The sequence below is a fragment of the Mya arenaria genome, chromosome 12 (genome assembly GCF_026914265.1).
Source record: "Mya arenaria isolate MELC-2E11 chromosome 12, ASM2691426v1".
Taxonomy (NCBI): domain Eukaryota; kingdom Metazoa; phylum Mollusca; class Bivalvia; order Myida; family Myidae; genus Mya; species Mya arenaria.
Window position 1 is genome coordinate 15,502,767 of NC_069133.1, and position 20,570 is coordinate 15,523,336.

At 41.8% G+C, this 20,570-nt stretch overlaps 2 protein-coding genes across 4 annotated transcripts in view; one reads left to right on the forward strand and one right to left on the reverse strand.

Annotated features, from left to right (window-relative positions):
• LOC128211346 (F-box/LRR-repeat protein 7-like) overlaps positions 1 to 12,853 on the reverse strand; it is a 35,537-nt gene extending 22,684 nt beyond the window's left edge. Inside the window, exon 1 of one of the 3 annotated variants that reach the window (XM_052916036.1) lies at positions 12,379 to 12,853. In XM_052916036.1, the coding sequence (XP_052771996.1) occupies positions 12,379 to 12,402 (24 nt within the window). In that variant the 5' untranslated portion in view covers positions 12,403 to 12,853. Of the gene's footprint in view, positions 1 to 1,484; positions 1,816 to 7,021; positions 7,224 to 12,378 lie in introns of those variants that run through there. The other 2 variants (XM_052916035.1, XM_052916034.1) reach the window with 2 other exon arrangements.
• LOC128211351 (zinc transporter ZIP13-like) overlaps positions 1 to 20,570 on the forward strand; it is a 39,357-nt gene that overhangs the window by 1,451 nt on the left and 17,336 nt on the right. The gene's annotated exons all lie outside the window — the stretch shown is intronic.

The following is a 20,570-nucleotide window of genomic DNA, read 5'->3' on the forward strand; positions in this document are numbered from 1 at the left end:
CTCCGAGTGGCTGGCTTACCGCCGAGTTTAATATGAACAATAGCGTTGCGAATCGTCCGATTTTATGACCCCGCAGCGGAACTCCGAGTCTAATCAGATAAGCAAGAAATCATTCTTGTTTAGAAGTTATTTATTTTTATGCTTATGCACATTGTTAAGCGTAAAAGATTCTTACATGTACCAACGTACAATTTGTAGTTATGTCCGTAAACGCCAATTGAATATTGTCTTGAATTATAAACATTGAATCATTCATCGATATATCTACTAAGTTATTGCATCATAAAGCAGCAGACTATTTACACGATTCTGAACCATGACCTCTGACGTCAAGCGCGTGATCAATGCAATGTAGAATATACTATTTATTATTGGTGGTTAAAAATAGCTATGACGTTTCATGGAATTTTCCACAGAAAACGAGGCAAGAAGGCCTTCAAAACCATGCGCTGTGAACTTTGAACGCGTGTTTGACCTCCTGATTTTCCGAAAATGTGTAACCTAGAATTTCTCGGAAGAAATGTGTTTATCAGTCATTAGCAAAAACACGTTTATAAGATGCATGTGCAACTAGTGAAATACAACTGCATTCATGTGGTAAGCTAACTTCATGCAAAACGGGCAGAGGAAAAAGAATAATAGCAATTTATTGGAGCCGTTGTAATCGGTTGAAAATTTTAATAAAATAAATATAACTTTAGCGAGATTCTTATCTAGTGTCCGCCGAGTTTCGTGGAGTTAACCCCTCCGAGGAAAGCCGAGTTTGTTATTCTTCGGTCGACTGATCACCCTCCGAGGGCCTTAAATTCAAACTCCGAGGAAAGCGGACAGTCGATAAAATCATTGAGTTGGCCGCGATAGCAAAAATCCGCAGAGGGAAACGGAAAGTGTGTCTAACTCGTTGTGTGTACTGTATGGCAGGATACTGCACCCAGTCCTGTTTTGGTACCAGCCCTTCTGCCTTTATGGAGACAAGCATGGGCACCCTTCTGCCTTCATACAATTCAATGCTTTAAAAAAATGTATTAAGACTGTCAATAATTTCTTTCATTTTGATTAAAACTGATAAGAAGATTAGAAACACATACATTTACGTAATATTGCAGTTGAAACCTAACATTATTCTAATTAAACACAATGAATTCTTAAATTTTTCTGTCAAATTCATATTGTTCATTACACATTCTTCATAGCCCGTTACAATGTGCCCTTTTAACCCTTACTGGGTTATCACCCTGTCCCTTTTCTGCAACACCCTGTCCTTTTCTAAACTTGACTAAACCTAAGTTCAGATATCCATAACTTTCCAAAATTTAGTTGAGAATCCTTTTTCCTAAATTGTCTAGAAAAAGGTCTGGAAAGAAAATATAACTTGTCTGGTTATGTAAATTAAGTCTTTGAGCAAGCCTCAGACAACATGCTTTAAGACCTGATTTCAATATTAAACGATATTTCAAATGGGACAACTGCCAAACAATGCTTACCGAAACCCGCTTTTGAACATAAATCCTGTCTGAGTTCCTTGATGCAAAAGAATGACTTGAAAGTTTTCCTCTACCTCCAGACATTGTCAGTTTGGGAAAAAATAATCCACTCTATAACTCAAATAAATCAATTTCGAATGTCAGAAAACTGTAGTCACCAACTTTAAAAGTATGCTTAGCTGCATTCATACATGTACAAGTTTTGCTTGTTTATGAGTTATTGTAAGTGCCAACCCCAAGATAGTATGTTTCTTACTAGTAATGCTCACACCAATTATCATCAGCTCCAGTGCAAGCAAATCTCTTCTCTTGCAAGTTATAAGTTATTAGTGCATTCTCAAGTTGCTAGCAATACGTTTATTAGATTCTGATTCTACATATAGATATGCTTCTTGTCCATTGTTTTTGAAGCTTTAAAGTTATCTTAATTGAATCAACTGTGTTGATACTTTCAAATTCCTTAGAAATTCACTTGGTATGTTCCACTAGGGTTTATCCAAAAAATTGTTTTCACGTAACAAAGTGTTTTAAAAATTGACTTCTTTTTCTGAAAGTTTATACATGTACCTATATAAATATATATATTCTTATCATTGGCAAAAATGCAATCACTGTTTTATCCAGACATTTCGAATGAAAGACATTCTACTCATTGCCAGATAGCTAATTATCTTAATGATCTCGATTGCCAACCATTCCTGTGAGTCCCGTCAGGTACTTCTGTATGTTCATGAAGTTGTACAAATGTAGATTTCATGTGCTTACACACCGATGGGTTAATGTCAAACAAATTTTACTAGTTGTCTTAAATGATGTGTTTGAAAAGCTAAGTTATTCTTATTTGAAGTTTCTAAAGATTCCTTGCTTTTTTTCTGATACATGTATGCTTGCCATGGATGATCTTAAATTTCTAAGCTTAATTTCTTAGTTGACAGATCTCTCTCTCTCTTTTTCTCTCTATTTATAGAGTAAAAAATGTGTACAAAAAATGGAAAAATAGACTACCGGTATATAAATATAGTTTCTGTCCGTTGTCTATTTATACATGTTACATGTATGCAACATCATTTAGATCTAACATAAGTACATGCAGTCTTAAAATACAAATGAAGTATCTGGGCATCGTGTGCAAATGGTTTTGAAACAATGTATAATACATGTACAGTGTACCTAAGAATCAGTCTTGGATTAGAACCTGGGGAGACCCTTCTCATACAATGTAATGTCCTTACTCTCGATAATTAAAGCCAGAATGATGGAATGTTCTCCTATTGTACCATGACAGCTGGCATTATTTGTTTGTCTTGGGTGTTGAGATACAAAAACATGCACTGGTATGGAGGACGGAGGAATCTGGTTCATTTAGTTTTGTTCCTAAACAACAGCCTATCTGCCTGCTTACAGCATGTTGATATTTCTCCCACTCAAAGTTTTTGATAGATTGTTTCCATCTGCTTCAAGACCTTCATACTACTGTTTACAAATAAACTTGCTGTTTTAGCGCTTTAAAGAGATTTGTTTGTAACCTAACTGTTCTTTTGAGCATTATCTAAGGCTATTATGATTGAGTTGGCCGGTTGATGTAAAACCAATGCAAACTGTACATGTTTGCACGGAAATGTCAGCCTGCCTCTTTAGTAGTAAGTTAGTGGTGAAATCAAAGTACAGGCAAAACTCTTACACAATGTATGTCCAACTCTTTATCTCAATGTTTTTGTTATGTCAAACTTTTTTCAATTTTTTGGGGGTATCGTTATCTCGTATATTTCCCGAGGCACAAGCGACTACCAAATAGTGAGTTTTGACTGTATATTCTAAATTGCTGATAATTGCAGTTAATTTCTTTTAATGTTGATTGACAGGCTTTAAATTTCATGTACATGTATTTGATTTGAACTCACTTGCTGGATTTTTGATGGGCCATCATTTCATTAATGCATGAATTCTTGAAATGCTAAGTACATTTGCAAACAGTAGTATGTATATGACGATGTACTGCATTTTTATAATGTTCATAGAATTCAAATTTTCTTTTAAAAGTAATATTAACTATATCACATTTCACAAATTGTAAAAGATGGAAATTTAAGCTTACAAAATCTGCCAGATCCTAGTTGTGTATATGTGTTCTTTTTGTCATCATTAGATATTTATTTGAAATACATGTACATCATGTGTCAACCTGCACGATTACAAAAGCCTAAATAATTGCTTGGCTGGAGTTTTGTAAAAAATGTGTATGAGACTACAGAAAAAATCCAGTTCTATTAAAAGCTTTTAGCTTGTACCTTTGCTGGGCGTGGTACAATGTTGAGTCTACAAAATTATCATTTTTTTTTTTAATATGCATGAAAAACTTAATTTTCATAATTAAAATAAAAAGATTACAACCTACAAGTCTGAGTATATAAACAGATACATCACCAATAATTTTTTTACATCCTTTTCATGCTTTATTGCCAGTAAACAAATTATATTTTTACCATAATTAAGTGTTTGAAATGAAATTTTTACTGATAAATTTATAGTTTTGTTTAAGTGGATGGTTATTGATGGTAACAGATTAGTGTTTACTTTCATGTTTCAGCCAATGGGATCACCAGACTGATTATGATTTTATACGAATTACAATGGAAACTGACTGAGAAAAGCTCATTTACATTAAAAAATAAATAAATAAATAAATAAACCTGTTTTTTAGAGGCACAAGTTAAGGGCACTAACGACTCAGTGATCAAGAGAGACAAACATGATATACAGACCATAAACAGACCACCTACATGCTGTAGGAAAAAAATTAATTGTTAAAAATGTAAAAAAAAATGTTAGAAATGTAAGATATAATCTGGTTCAATTGTTCATTTATTTATAATGGTGACGTGAGACTGATTCAAACAAAATGCAACTTACTTTTTGTAATTAATTGAAATGATTAGTGAAAAGAAAATATCTATGATAGATAACAGCAAAATATTGTACATTCATTGTTTTTAAAAACAAATTGATAGCTGGTATGATGCAAGATTGAACCGGTTAATTTACCACATCAAAATAATCTTACAAGGACAACTCAAAAATAATTTTCTAGAATGTTAATTTACATCATGATTCTTAAAACTTTAAAATTAAGAGCATTTTGATGCCAAATGGTCCTTGAATTTCAAAGTGGAATCAGGCTGCTGTAACAATATATCATTATTTCAGCATTTTAATGGCACTTGGTCTAATGAAAAACATTCTTGAAGACAATTAACCAATTCGGCATTATTATAAGCTTATGCATAACAAATATGATTCTGCAACTTATCAATGCAATATCTAAGACTGATTATCGTCATCCGGAGTTTTTCTTTAACCTGAGTTGCGTATGCTTGCATTTTTTTCTGATTAGTGTATAAAATGTGATTATGTTATATGATTTTTTGGCAATTTTATTCACCGCCTGTGCCTTGCAAATTGGGAAAACAAGTAGACTTTGGGAAACATACAAAATCAGGCCAAAATAAATAATATTATGGCAAATATACATGTTTTCACATTTTTATGCATACATTATGCGGTGAAAGAGTAAGTATCAAGACGTTGTTTATTTTTTAAGAAACTCATTGCTTTTTTATTCAGTGTCGTAATCTGCATTTATCAAATTGGGAAAAATGGACATTTTTTTCGCATGGGGAAACAGCCTTAATAGAAGGCAGTTAATTGCACCACAAAAAAATCATTGGTATATTATTGTTTCAGATGCCATACAATGATTTCGTAATATCTTGTATTACAGGTAACTCTAGTCACTGTTGTGTGTTAAACTTAATTGATGTCATTCTGCACTTCTTATATAGCAGCAAACTTTTTACGTCTTTACATGATAAATTATAATCTTACAATTTAGTTTTCATTTAATACATCATTTTATGAAACTCTTAACAGGAAAGTTATAAATCTCAACCTTGAAAGTCTGCCTTTATAACCTTAGCCTATATTTTTAAATCTTTTCCTAAATGTTTGTATTAAAAGGCAACTCATGTAAGATCCTGTATTTTCGTTAATGTAGTTAGAAAACCACTTTGTGAAACAGATCCACATGTTTCTTGGAAAAATCCACCACAGAAAACAAAACATGTGGCAGTTTGAGGATTTTATGACATTTTATCTTAATTAATGGTTATATAAGACTTTTTTTATTGACAGAAGTGAACAAGTCTTTATTCTGATAAGAGTTTTGAAGTTTCAGAAGTTTTGTTTTGATGTATTATCTAGCATTTCTTTGTTTTCTAAATTTTGCAGGTTGTTTATTTATATATCATTTTGACAATGAAGTTTATGTCTGACTACCAAAATGAAATTTTCTGTCTGATGCTAAATTATAGTTTTGTTTTGATGTATATCTAGCAGTTCTCTCTATTCTAAATTTTGCTTGTTGTTTATTTATACATAAGTTTTATGTCTGACTTCAAAAGATGGAATTTATTGTCTGACTTTCAATGATGGGGACTTTTCTAGAAAACTTTCAAAGACTGACTTTTAATTATGTTTTTTTGTTGTCTGACTTTCAATGATTGGGTTTTCTGTCTGACTTTCAATGATTGGGGTTTTTGTCTGACTTTTAATGATAGGTTTTTCTGGCTGACATTCACAGACTGACTTTCAATCTTTCTGTCTGACATTGAATGATCATTCAAGGGTTTTCAGACTGACTTTCAACAACGAGTTCTGACATTCAACAACAGTGTTTGTGGTCTGCCACTCAGTTTCAACACTGGAGTTTCCTGATTTACATTAGGCGATGAATTTAATTGTCTGTCTGACTTTCAATTGTAGGGTTTTCTGGCTGACTTTCAAAGAGTGACTTTTAATTGTGGGGTTTTCTGGCTAACTTTCAAAGAGTGACTTTCAAATGTGGGGTTTTCTGGCTGACTTTCAAAGATTGACTTTCAATTATGGGATTTTGTCTGACATTGAATTATGTTGTGTTTTTTTTTGCTTGACTTTCAACGCTGAGTTCTGATTTTCAACATTGGCATTTTTGGTCTGGCTTTGAACAATGGAGTTTTTGGTCTAATTTTCAAAAAAATCCACACGTATAAGCTTAATTTTGAATGACTGCTATCTTTTGTTCTAATTTCTATATTACGTTTACTTGAATAAGTTTGCTTTGTGCACTTTAATTGTCTTTATGAGGTCACGTATACTTTTAAAATAAAGATAATTTATACAAATACTAGGTTATTGTTCATTTCTTACAAATTAAACAAAAAACAACAAGGGAGTTTATAAAAGCAACTGAATGAATGAGTTAATTTTATTTGTTATAAAGGAACTATATCCCACTTGTAGTTTAATATTGTTTAAACTGATTAAAGTGAGTAAAGATCTTTAAGGGTGACTGTCACAGCCCAATTCACATTGAATCGCTCAGTCATGTACACCAGTATACAAAATAGAGTGCCCTTATTAAAAGACTTGGCCTGATTGAACTAATGAACTATTAAGATAAATTATGAGATTATGTCATAAATATACAAAATATACAAACTTACAGACACTGGCCCTGAGTTCTTGAGCTGGCTGAACATATTAGTCCTAATAATTTCCCACCAATAACTGATCACTATCTATGACATCTGACCATTACACTAGAGTCAGTTAGTTCTTAGATGTTAGTACATCTGGCAGTACTAAGTTCAAGTAGATTGTACAAGTTAACAGAGGACCCTGTTGGTAATCTCAGCAGGGAGAGTGATTAGTAGCGTGATTTCCAAGGTGGCTGTCACTTTGCAGCACACATGTGGAAGTCATTATCTTTGCCAAAGTGCACACTGAGGTAACAGTCAGTAACTATGATGTTAAACCTCTTGTTGAAATTTCCATGAAATGTTATTTGCCTTTAAGATGCTCCAAGTCAGGTGTCCAAGAACTCCAGGTTCTTCTAGCAAACTTTCAAGCATTACAGCTTCCCCCCATTCCCACCCCCCTTCTTATAGTAGTTTTTAATACCATGCAAACTGCTGGACATTTTGCTGGATGTCTTCAAAGTCGTCGCAGAACATTTTCATGTTAGTAGGACAGCTTTCAGTAAACATGCAAACACTCAAGTTAGTTGTATCATTTGATCATTGTATATTTTGTGATATGTATATTAAACCTGGTAATTCTTGTAATGAAGTAAAGTGAGATCTTTTGAGGAAATAATTTTACTTAGATCAGCCCACGACACAGCTTTGATATATAAACATAAAAAAAAAATGACAGTTGTCAAAAGGCTTTATGCGGGATGGATTTTTCAGCTTTAGATAATTATCAGATTTTACTTGACAAAAATGTTGGACAAATTCATTGTTTGTCCCAGGTTCTTTGAAAATGCACCGGACAGTTTGAAAATCTACCTCATTGTCTGATAGTCCATGGTGTCTTGGCATACACTACGATAAGACATTCTTTGCTCATATAATTATAGATATCGGAAACATAGAGTAATTAACCTTGGCCAAAATATTCTTGAGTTGTTCCCCTTGATAAGCAGTGTGAAGGGCCAGCAGTGTATTTCCAAAAACGCATTTTTTAGCTCTACTGGCCAAAGGCCAGAAGAGCTTATGCGATGGTAATGTGTACGTAGAATGTGCATCCGTGCGTTCGTGCGTCTGTAAACAATTGCTTGTGAACACGATACAGTCTTCAGTTTTGATTGTATCTCGATGAAACTTGTACAGTATCTAGATTTCCATTAGAGCTCGGTTCCTTTCGAAAACCAGCAAGATCCGCCCATGAATGCCTAGATTATGGGCCATGAAAGTTTTAAAGAAATGCTTTCTATTTTAGCCAGGTCTGCATGAGCGAATTCTATTTTTAGCCAAGTTTACATGTACATGTAAATTCAAGTCTAGAGTCTAGACAATTTGCAAGACTAGGATTTTGAAAGACAATTTGCTTTTTGCTTCTGCAGTTGATTTTGTGAATTACTCTGCCATGTTCTTGTTGAAAGCCCAAGGCCATTTTTTAGCTTTAAGTTCTGTAGTTTGCATATTCATCTTAACAAAATTGGTTGTGAATGTTTAAGTTATGCACCTGGTGTCATTACTGGCCACACCCAGGGTTCACAGGTTTGGTAAACATAAATCTGGTAAGGTTTGAAAATCTTTTTGTGTGTTCGTGCATCCATCTCAGCACAATTGATTGTGAATGTTTGTTCAAATTGATCAATGTTGTCCTAGGATGCCCTTGACTTTGACCAACTTTTTTTAACTTTTAAAACTACAGAAATTTTTACTATGAGTACAGTTTTGAAAGCATTTTTTTTTTTTGTCGGATGACTTTTACTTTGCACATATTAAAATAGTTCATGCAGCTAATCTGCTTACAATACTTTCTGGGCTCAGATGTTGAACGTGCTATGTTTTCAGGTAACCCAAACACAAAACATAAACTATATGTCGGTTGCCTTTTACCCATACATACATGCTCTGGATTGATATGACCACAAAAGCCATGCCAGTAGAGAATAGGCCCTTTTAGGCCTCTTGTTTCGTACTTCTTATACCAGAAAGCACATTCCTAAACATTTTTTTATTAGATGCAGTGGATTAACAGTAGCATTAACCACCCCTTAACAGTACAGAGCTTCACCATGCTGGAGAATCAGTCTGTAGTATTCACAAATATGATGGTGCAGGTGCGCACAATTTCGAGGAAAACATAAGTGCATTTATAAACGATCCTGTATTTTTTATCAAAACCATGATGTGCATGGAATGTGTGTTAATTAAAACTTTCAAATCGTATCTTTTTTGTTACTAAGAATTAAGCATCGTCACCCAGGTTCTGAAAGTCAATAAAAAAAATGTCTTGATATTGACTATGATATTCAGTGGTTTTTGTCCACTTTTCAGGAAATGGTGGCGGATGCTCCGAGCCCTTTGATAGGGGAAAAATAGCATTGTTTTGGCAAAAAGAGAAACAATTCTAACATGATTCATATCAGGGCGTTTTCTATAGTACCCACGGATCCGACTATCGGACCCATTCCCAAAGCAAAATATAAGATATTTTTCCCAATCTTCAAAAAAAATCCCAATCAAAAAAAAATAATAAAAAAAAGTTTTTTTAGAAAGTCTTTTTATCTGTACTCATTCATTTTCAACATCCATATAAATTATGTGATGTAAAGTTTTTTTGATAATTGAACTCGGAAATCATTGATTTTCATCACATTCAGAGATCGGTACGAAATATTATCTGTCATGATTTTTTGCAATATATATTTACACCCCAAGGATTGATATTTGTTGGGTCTTTTAAAGGGAAAATAAACTTATATTAAATAATTTCCTAATTCGCAGGAAACTAGACAGCTTTTTCTTTTAACTGTAAAACTTCCCAATTTCGGCATTTTCACGTTGCAAATTTTCCCAAAATGTCAAGGGTCTTTTTCCCAAAATGGGCAGAAAAAGCCCTGCATATAATGTTCAACTTGGTGTGAAACCTTTTATTCAACAAACCTATGGATATAATCATGGATAGCACTTTATTGCTACATTATTGCTGATTTTTTTACCTGGGCAGGGGAAGAATATCCTTTTTCAGGAGAGGAAGGGGGCCCCAAAAAGGGATGAAAAAAACACTGATATTGAACGAGTAAAGTTCATGAACCAACCGTAAAGAAACTTTTTCTACTTTCTGGGGCAGTATTTACGAACAGTTTCAAGTTGAGTTCAGACTGAAGACTCCATATGGCAAAAACTTCATTTCCTTGTAATTTTCCTTTTATCAGAGCATTGATGGTGAAATTTGCTGAAATATATCACTATTTGAATGTTTTCCTATTTTTAGCTCTACTGGCCAAAGGCCGGAAGAGCTTATGCGATGGTAATGTGTATGTAGTATGTGCGTCCGTGCATTCGTGCGTCCAGGCGTCTGTAAACAATTGGTTGTGAACACGATACAGTCTTCAGTTTTGATTGTATCTCGATGAAACTTGTACTGTATCTAGATATCCATTAGAGCTCGGTTCCTTTCGAAAACCAGCCAGATTTGCCCATGCATGCCTGGATTATGGGTCTTGAAAGTATAAAAAATGCTATTTTAAGCTACCGGTAAGTCTATTTTTTGCCAAGACTACATGAGCAAAGTCTATTTTTAGCCAATTGTACATGTAAGTTCGCAATTGCTTGTGAAGGTTTGTTCAAATTATGCCCCTGGGATCATTACTGACCATGTGAACGTTTTTGCAAACAAGCATTAATGTTGTTCTCGGATATCCTTGACTTTGACCTTTGACCAACTTTTTTATTTTTAAGGCTACAGAAATGAAATTTTGATGATGAGTACAGTTTGAAAAGCAAATATTTCCTACCCTCAGAATACCTTTACTTGGCAAATATTAAAATAGTTCATGCAACTAATCTGCTTACAACACTTCCTGTCCTCAGATGTTTAACGTGCAGCGTTTTCAGCTAACCCAAATACTGAAAGTGAACTATATATTTGTTGCCTATTACTCAAACGTACATGCTCTGGATTGAAAATGACCACAAGAGCCATGCCAGTAGAGCATAGGCCCTTTTGGGCCTCTTGTTTACATATTTTTTTGAAAAGGAAATGGAATAAATTTTATTTTTTGCTAGTTCATAAAAATGCTTTTCTAAGTCGGCGTCTAGACTGTTCGTAATCATGGCCCCTGGACCTAAGGACACAATTCACAGCAACAAAAAAGATGCCCATTTACTGAAGGTTTAATAAATGAGCATTCCATGCACAGCATATTTCTCAAGATAATTAAAGAATATCTTCTAAAGTTAACATTTTTCTTCCTATATTATCTTCCTCCATTATATTCTCCATCATGTTCGCAGTCTGACACAATGTATATTCAGGTGTAGTTTAGCCCCTGAACACCACTGATTTATGATCAAAAGTGAGGTTTTCATTTCATCAATACACGAGTAACTTGTAAATCAATGATTCAGTCAATACCGTCAAACATAAAATAATGTATTTATTGTAACTTAACCGTGAACAAAACTGAAGGCTTGATTTATCTTTCCGATCATTGATTGGAGCATTTGATCCCACAGGTTATGGATGTCCTTGTGTCAATTTACTTTGCTTCATTGGGGAATGAATTGTTTCAATATAGAAACTGTTTTGAATCCGATAATGATCATGCCATGACTGTACTTCTTTATCTTTTCTAAACAGGTGTATATGGACATCATACATGTAGCTGTAAAAATGGAAATGAACTAATATTTAATGGTTTGTTTGATGTTTCCTGACGGACTCCCTTTTTAAGCCTCTCCTATGGTCATATGTGTTTTTCTTTTTCATTATGAAATTTTTAGGGTTAGGAAGTCAAAAATAAAAACATTTTTTTTATGTAAGAACATTATTGTCATCATTGGATTAAATGGCGTTACAGTCAGTATATCGGTGTTTGTCCAAATGGCAGTACACAGCTTTTTGATCTTCCTTGCTCTGAATTCAGTTTTTACTGAAATGTGGATTTTTTTAAGTCCCTCAAACCGTAAGAACTTTTTAACTATTGTCCAACTGTAAGACTTTTTTTATGATGAAAAAATAAAATAATTTGCATCTTTAACATGTCATCTTCCCCAAAATTGTATTCAAAGAACTATATTTTCATTCATGACTGAAAATTGCAGTTGCCATAAAAGTAGTATTGGCACCTGAGGTTTTGATATTTTCAACTTCCAAGCCTTCAATCTTGGCAGTAGTAATATATCTAAAATTAACTTTTGGACTTCCAAAGACTTAATTCGGGAAGTTTTAGCCCATTTAGGGATTCATATATTTTATAACTCATAATTTATCAAGCACTTTGCAATAAATGTTGGATGCAGTTCATCAGATTTGACAATTGCTTAATGATCTAAATTCTTACCTTTCGTGGTTTTGGTCTTTCCATTGTTTCCAGAAATATATTTGTAAGCTATTAATTTAGCACTGTAATAATACAGATCAAACTCCCAATCTTCTTGTATTTTCAGGAATTACTTAAAATTCAAATCCACTTTCACACATTACAGACTGCAGAGAAATTTATGAAATGGTTTTCTATCCTGTCTTCAACACTGCTAGCATTGGTTAGCTCCTGTCATTTACGATTGAAATTTGTTTCTATTCCATTATCCTGTGCTATTATTTAATTTTTTGTCTCCTGGGTATCTGTAGCAGTTATTCCACAAATTATATGCTCTGTGGAGATAGTATATTCATAGAAGCAGATATTTTTTTCTATTTCTATTCTATTTTACAGGCTTGTGTCAGAAGCTATTCATAATTTACTTTCTGCTCAATGCCTATGGCATCTATACATGCATTGTTAAAATATGCATTTTCGAATTAGTTTTCCTGGCTCAAATACTAAATGATTTCCCAGTTGTACAACTCTTAATACCCTGGCAGCGAAGTAGTTTACCATGTCTTGCAATTGCCTCTGACTGGTCTGTATCAATATTTGATTGGACGCCAGCTCTACTTGTGACCTTTAATGGCCCTATTGGGTCATCTCTGAATCATTAATAGCCCGCAGGCAAATAAAGCCCTGGAAATTATCCCATGATAAGAATTTATTAAGTTGTATACTGATCGAGTATCATGGTTTTACAATTTAGTGTCAAAATTCTGGGGCATCATAAACAGCGGAAATTGAAAATAAAACTGCGCCATTTGTGGGCTTGGGTAGGTGGGGCATTCCTCACCCCTATTTCAGTTTCACACACGCAAAACTTTTAAGAGACTATGTTTGGTGAGTTACTGCACCCAAAACCTGAGTTATTGAAATTATACATGAGGGGTTCAGCAGGTGAAATAACTGTTTTGTACCATATTGCCCAAGACAATTTTCAAAAATAAGCATGCGTATAAGTAAAAGCACGAATTGACACTTCCACACGATATTTATGAAACTTCCACACGATATTTATGACACTTCCACGCGATATTTATTGCACGGTTAAACTCAGCCTACTTGTTACCGTTCCAATTAACTGCTTCTAAGATTTAACAACATCAGCCCTTATATGTCAACATTTTACTTAATACAGGACTAGTAGGAATATTGTTAGAAGTGAATTGCATTGATGAGATGAATGAAAGTATTAAGGACAGCCTTGACCGTAACAATTCTTTGAGGCAAGCTCTTTTCTCCCTTTAATGAAACAAGGTAGACAATAAATATTTTATGGAATTCTGAGGTTGTATTACAATGTATATGATAATGGATAAAATGTTCCATGACATCACCATTGCAATGTTTTATCAATAATCAGTTGAGGACGCTGAGGCCTTGGTTTGTTGCCAGTTTAAATTTTATTACCCATTTCCCCACTCCCGCTTCAGAAGGATAATGGCAATAGTGCCGGGCCCAGCCCTAAAATTGTCCAAGTAAACTTTTCATGTCAATATGGTTAAAAAAAATGCAAAGAATACACAAGAATCAAGCATTTGATAAGATAAAAATTAGGTCTTAGACTAAATCTACCCACGGCCCCAATTGCCCTCACAAAACCCAGTGCCCCCAAACCCCGGAGTTGCACTGACAAATCTTCGATCCACCTCTGAATGATTACAGTCATTCTGTTGTGCCAGTTTGTGTCAATCGATCTGTTCATTTCTTTTTTTAACATTTTGAAGCAAATCTTTAGAATCAAAGATTTTCTCTCCATGGGCATTTTTATTAAGAAATAAATAAATTAAGGCTTCAATTATGGAGATTATACTTTGATTACATTATCTTATTAGATGACGCCAAATTTATTAATCAAAGACTTGACATAAAACAATCATACTTCTTGAAGAATTAAAGATGGCGTCATATCCCTAATTCTACGAGGCAGTTTGGCCACAGCCGGCTTCATATGTTTCTTGTGAAAAAAATGTGAGTATGATAATGAAACATTTTCATGTGAAGTTTTAAGGGTTGCGTTATTTATAATTGTTCCAAAAATACGCAAAAGAATATGCAGGTAATTGCATTAAAAATGATTGCTTTATGATAAGCCACATTGCTTTTGTTCAATAAAATGTTGTCAGCAAAGAAGAGCCTTCGTCATTACTAATCTGTGAGTGACAGGTTCTTACTGTTTTCTTCAGGTAATGATGAAAAAAATAAGGAGTATTTCTTGGCATTGGCAAGACCAATCCTGTATCCTCCCTCGCAATGTTTAGATAAACTTACGGCTTCTTACCTGAGGATGATGGCAGATATTTCTTGTCTGTTTTTTTCTGCTTACAGTCTGCAGATTTTCCATTCCAACCTGTTTCTCTATTAGATTTTTTTCATTGTATAGATGAATGAATGAATGAATGAATGAATGATAAAGGGTTTTAGCAGGGTTTTAGAAAGGGCGGGGTTAATTTAATTTTCTTCATTAATTCAGAAAAGAGACTTGGGTGCTTAAAGGGTAGAAAGTCTACATTGTATCAGGCTGTGAAGAAGTTTAACATTATAAATTTGACAGAAATTGTAAACATTTGTATTTATCTATATCGTAGTCACATTAAATATTTTAATAATAAAAAAAATGACAATCTTTAGAATTTAATATATGAGCTGGTCTCCGTGTCTTGGGCAGAAGGGTGCCCATGCTGGTCTCCGTGTCTTGGGCAGAAGGGTGCCCATGCTGGTCTCCATTTCCTGGGCAGAAGGGTGCCCATGCTGGTCTCCATGTCGTGGGCAGAAGGGTGCCCATGCTGGTCTCCATTTCCTGGGCAGAAGGGTGCCCGTGCTGGTCTCCATTTCCTGGGCAGAAGGGTGCCCGTGCTGGTCTCCGTGTCGTGGGCAGAAGGGTGCCCGTGCTGGTCTCCATTTCCTGGGCAGAAGGGTGCCCGTGCTGTTCTCCGTGTCTTGGGCAGAAGGGTGCCCGTGCTGGTCTCCGTGTCCTGGGCAGAAGGGTGCCCGTGCTGGTCTCCATTTCCTGGGCAGAAGGGTGCCCGTGCTGGTCTCCGTGTCGTGGGCAGAAGGGTGCCCGTGCTGGTCTCCGTGTCGTGGGCAGAAGGGTGCCCGTGCTGGTCTCCGTGTCGTGGGCAGAAGGGTGCCCGTGCTGGTCTCCATGTCGTGGGCAGAAGGGTGCCCGTGCTGGTCTCCGTGTCGTGGGCAGAAGGGTGCCCGTGCTGGTCTCCGTGTCGTGGGCAGAAGGGTGCCCGTGCTGGTCTCCGTGTCGTGGGCAGAAGGGTGCCCGTGCTGGTCTCCGTGTCGTGGGCAGAAGGGTGCCCGTGCTGGTCTCCGTGTCGTGGGCAGAAGGGTGCCCGTGCTGGTCTCCGTGTCGTGGGCAGAAGGGTGCCCGTGCTGGTCTCCGTGTCGTGGGCAGAAGGGTGCCCGTGCTGGTCTCCGTGTCGTGGGCAGAAGGGTGCCCGTGCTGGTCTCCGTGTCGTGGGCAGAAGGGTGCCCGTGCTGGTCTCCGTGTCGTGGGCAGAAGGGTGCCCGTGCTGGTATCCGTGTCGTGGGCAGAAGGGTGCCCGTGCTGGTCTCCGTGTCGTGGGCAGAAGGGTGCCCGTGCTGGTCTCCGTGTCGTGGGCAGAAGGGTGCCCGTGCTGGTGTCCGTGTCGTGGGCAGAAGGGTGCCCGTGCTGGTCTCCGTGTCGTGGGCAGAATGGTGCCCGTGCTGGTCTCCGTGTCGTGGGCAGAAGGGTGCCCGTGCTGGTCTCCGTGTCGTGGGCAGAAGTGTGCCCGTGCTGGTCTCCATGTCGTGGGCAGAAGGGTGCCCATGCTGGTCCCGTGCTGGTCTCAATGTCGTGGGTAGAAGGGTGCCCGTGCTGGTCTCCATGTCGTGGGCAGAAGGGTGCCCATGCTGGTCTCCGTGTCGTGGGCAGATGGGTGCCCATGCTGGTCTCCATTTCCTGGGCAGAAGGGTGCCCATGCTGGTCTCCATGTCGTGGGCAGAAGGGTGCCCGTGCTGGTCTCCATTTCCTGGGCAGAAGGGTGCCCGTGCTGGTCTCCATGTCGTGGGCAGAAGGGTGCCCGTGCTGGTCTCCGTGTCGTGGGCAGAAGGGTGCCCATGCTGGTCTCCGTGTCTTGGGCAGAAGGGTGCCCATGCTGGTCTCAATGTCGTGGGCAGAGGGGTGCCCGTGCTGGTCTCCATATCATTGGCAGAAGGGTGCCCATGCTGGTCTCAATGTCGTGGGCAGAAGGGTGCCCATGCTGGTCTCCGTGTCTTGGGCAGAAGGGTGCCCATGCTGGTCTCAATGTTGTGGGCAGAGGGGTGCCCATGCTGGTCTCAATGTCTTGGGCAGAAGGGTGCCCATGCTGGTCTCAATGTCGTGGGCAGAAGGGTGCCCATGCTGGTCTCCGTGTCTTGGGCAGAAGGGTGCCCATGCTGGTCTCCGTGTCGTGGGCAGAAGGGTGCCCGTGCTGGTCTCTGTGTCGTGGGCAGAAGGGTGACCATGCTGGTCTCTGTGTCGTGGGCAGAGGGTTGCCAATGCTGGTCTCCTTATCATGTGCAGAGGGGTGCCCGTGCTGGTCTCTGTGTCGTGGGCAGAGGGGTGCCCATGCTGGTCTCCATAACATGGGCAGAAGGGTGCCCATGCTGGTCTCCGTGTCATGGGCAGAAGGGTGCCCATGCTGGTCTCCATATCATGGGCAGAAGGGTGCCCATGCTGGTCTCAATGTCGTGGGCAGAAGGGTGCCCATGCTGGTCTCCGTGTCGTGGGCAGAAGGGTGCCCGTGCTGGTCTCCATGTCGTGGGCAGAAGGGTGCCCGTGCTGGTCTCCATGTCGTGGGCAGAAGGGTGCCCGTGCTGGTCTCCGTGTCGTGGGCAGAAGGGTGCCCGTGCTGGTCTCCGTGTCGTGGGCAGAAGGGTGCCCGTGCTGGTCTCCGTGTCGTGGGCAGAAGGGTGCCCGTGCTGGTCTCCGTGTCGTGGGCAGAAGGGTGCCCGTGCTGGTCTCCGTGTCGTGGGCAGAAGGGTGCCCGTGCTGGTCTCCGTGTCGTGGGCAGAAGGGTGCCCGTGCTGGTCTCCGTGTCGTGGGCAGAAGGGTGCCCATGCTGGTCTCCGTGTCGTGGGCAGAAGGGTGCCCGTGCTGGTCTCCGTGTCGTGGGCAGAAGGGTGCCCATGCTGGTCTCCATGTCGTGGGTAGAAGGGTGCCCGTGCTGGTCTCCATGTCGTGGGCAGAAGGGTGCCCGTGCTGGTCTCCGTGTCGTGGGCAGAAGGGTGCCCGTGCTGGTCTCCATTTCCTGGGCAGAAGGGTGCCCATGCTGGTCTCCATGTCGTGGGCAGAAGGGTGCCCGTGCTGGTCTCCGTGTCGTGGGCAGAAGGGTGCCCATGCTGGTCTCCGTGTCGTGGGTAGAAGGGTGCCCGTGCTGGTCTCCGTGTCGTGGGCAGAAGGGTGCCCATGCTGGTCTCCGTGTCTTGGGCAGAAGGGTGCCCATGCTGGTCGCAATGTCGTGGGCAGAGGGGTACCCGTGCTGGTCTCCATATCATGGGCAGAAGGGTGCCCATGCTGGTCTCAATGTCGTGGGCAGAAGGGTGCCCATGCTGGTCTCCGTGTCTTGGGCAGAAGGGTGCCCATGCTGGTCTCAATGTTGTGGGCAGAAGGGTGCCCATGCTGGTCTCAATGTCGTGGGCAGAAGGGTGCCCATGCTGGTCTCCGTGTCTTGGGCAGAAGGGTGCCCATGCTGGTCTCCGTGTCGTGGGCAGAAGGGTGCCCGTGCTGGTCTCTGTGTCGTGGGCAGAAGGGTGACCATGCTGGTCTCTGTGTCGTGGGCAGAGGGTTGCCAATGCTTGTCTCCTTATCATGGGCAGAGGGGTGCCCGTGCTGGTCTCTGTGTCGTGGGCAGAGGGGTGCCCATGCTGGTCTCAATGTCGTGGGTAGAAGGGTGCCCGTGCTGGTCTCCGTGTCGTGGGCAGAAGGGTGCCCATGCTGGTCTCCGTGTCGTGGGCAGAAGGGTGCCCATGCTGGTCTCAATGTCGTGGGCAGAGGGGTGCCCGTGCTGGTCTCCATATCATTGGCAGAAGGGTGCCCATGCTGGTCTCAATGTCGTGGGCAGAAGGGTGCCCATGCTGGTCTCCGTGTCTTGGGCAGAAGGGTGCCCATGCTGGTCTCAATGTTGTGGGCAGAGGGGTGCCCATGCTGGTCTCAATGTCTTGGGCAGAAGGGTGCCCATGCTGGTCTCAATGTCGTGGGCAGAAGGGTGCCCATGCTGGTCTCCGTGTCTTGGGCAGAAGGGTGCCCATGCTGGTCTCCGTGTCGTGGGCAGAAGGGTGCCCGTGCTGGTCTCTGTGTCGTGGGCAGAAGGGTGACCATGCTGGTCTCTGTGTCGTGGGCAGAGGGTTGCCAATGCTGGTCTCCTTATCATGTGCAGAGGGGTGCCCGTGCTGGTCTCTGTGTCGTGGGCAGAGGGGTGCCCATGCTGGTCTCCATAACATGGGCAGAAGGGTGCCCATGCTGGTCTCCGTGTCATGGGCAGAAGGGTGCCCATGCTGGTCTCCATATCATGGGCAGAAGGGTGCCCGTGATGGTCTCAATGTCGTGGGCAGAAGGGTGCCCATGCTGGTCTCCATGTCGTGGGCAGAAGGGTGCCCATGCTGGTCTCCATGTCGTGGGCAGAAGGGTGCCCGTGCTGGTCTCCGTGTCGTGGGCAGAAGGGTGCCCATGCTGGTCTCCGTGTCTTGGGCAGAAGGGTGCCCGTGCTGGTCTCCGTGTCGTGGGCAGAAGGGTGCCCGTGCTGGTCTCCGTGTCGTGGGCAGAAGGGTGCCCGTGCTGGTCTCCGTGTCGTGGGCAGAAGGGTGCCCGTGCTGGTCTCCGTGTCGGGGCAGAAGGGTGCCCGTGCTGGTCTCCGTGTCGTGGGCAGAAGGGTGCCCGTGCTGGTCTCCATTTCCTGGGCAGAAGGGTGCCCATGCTGGTCTCCGTGTCGTGGGTAGAAGGGTGCCCGTGCTGGTCTCCGTGTCGTGGGCAGAAGGGTGCCCATGCTGGTCTCAATGTCGTGGGTAGAAGGGTGCCCGTGCTGGTCTCCGTGTCGTGGGCAGAAGGGTGCCCATGCTGGTCTCCGTGTCATGGGCAGAAGGGTGCCCATGCTGGTCTCCGTGTCGTGGGCAGAGGGGTGCCCATGCGGGTCTCCATATCATGGGCAGAAGGGTGCCCATGCTGGTCTCAATGTTCGAGGGCAGAAGGGTGCCCATGCTGGTCTCCGTGTCTTGGGCAGAAGGGTGCCCATGCTGGTCTCAATGTTGTGGGCAGAAGGGTGCCCATGCTGGTCTCAATGTCGTGGGCAGAAGGGTGCCCATGCTGGTCTCCGTGTCTTGGGCAGAAGGGTGCCCATGCTGGTCTCCGTGTCGTGGGCAGAAGGGTGCCCGTGCTGGTCTCTGTGTCGTGGGCAGAAGGGTGACCATGCTGGTCTCTGTGTCGTGGGCAGAGGGTTGCCAATGCTTGTCTCCTTATCATGGGCAGAGGGGTGCCCGTGCTGGTCTCTGTGTCGTGGGCAGAGGGGTGCCCATGCTGGTCTCCGTGTCATGGGCAGAAGGGTGCCCATGCTGGTCTCCATATCATGGGCAGAAGGGTGCCCATGCTGGTCTCCGTGTCATGGGCAGAAGGGTGCCCATGCTGGTCTCCATATCATGGGCAGAAGGGTGCCCATGCTGGTCTCAATGTCGTGGGCAGAAGGGTGCCCATGCTGGTCTCCGTGTCGTGGGCAGAAGGGTGCCCATGCTGGTCTCTGTGTCGTGGGCAGAAGGGTGCCTGTGCTGGTCTCAATGTCGTGGGCAGAAGGGTGCCCATGCTGGTCTCTGTGTCGTGGGCAGAAGGGTGCCCGTGCTGGTCACCGTGTCGTGGGTAGAAGGGTGCCCATGCTGGTCTCAATGTCGTGGGCAGAAGGGTGCCCGTGCTGGTCTCCGTGTCGTGGGCAGAAGGGTGCCCGTGCTGGTCTCTGTGTCGTGGGCAGGAGGGTGCCCATACTGGTCTCCGTGTCGTGGGCAGAAGGGTGCCCATGCTGTTCTCAATGTCGTGGGCAGAAGGGTGCCCATGCTGGTCTCTGTGTCGTGGGTAGAAGGGTGCCCATGCTGGTCTCCGTGTCTTGGGCAGAAGGGTGCCCATGCTGGTCTCAATGTCGTGGGCAGAGGGGTGCCAGTGCTGGTCTCCATAT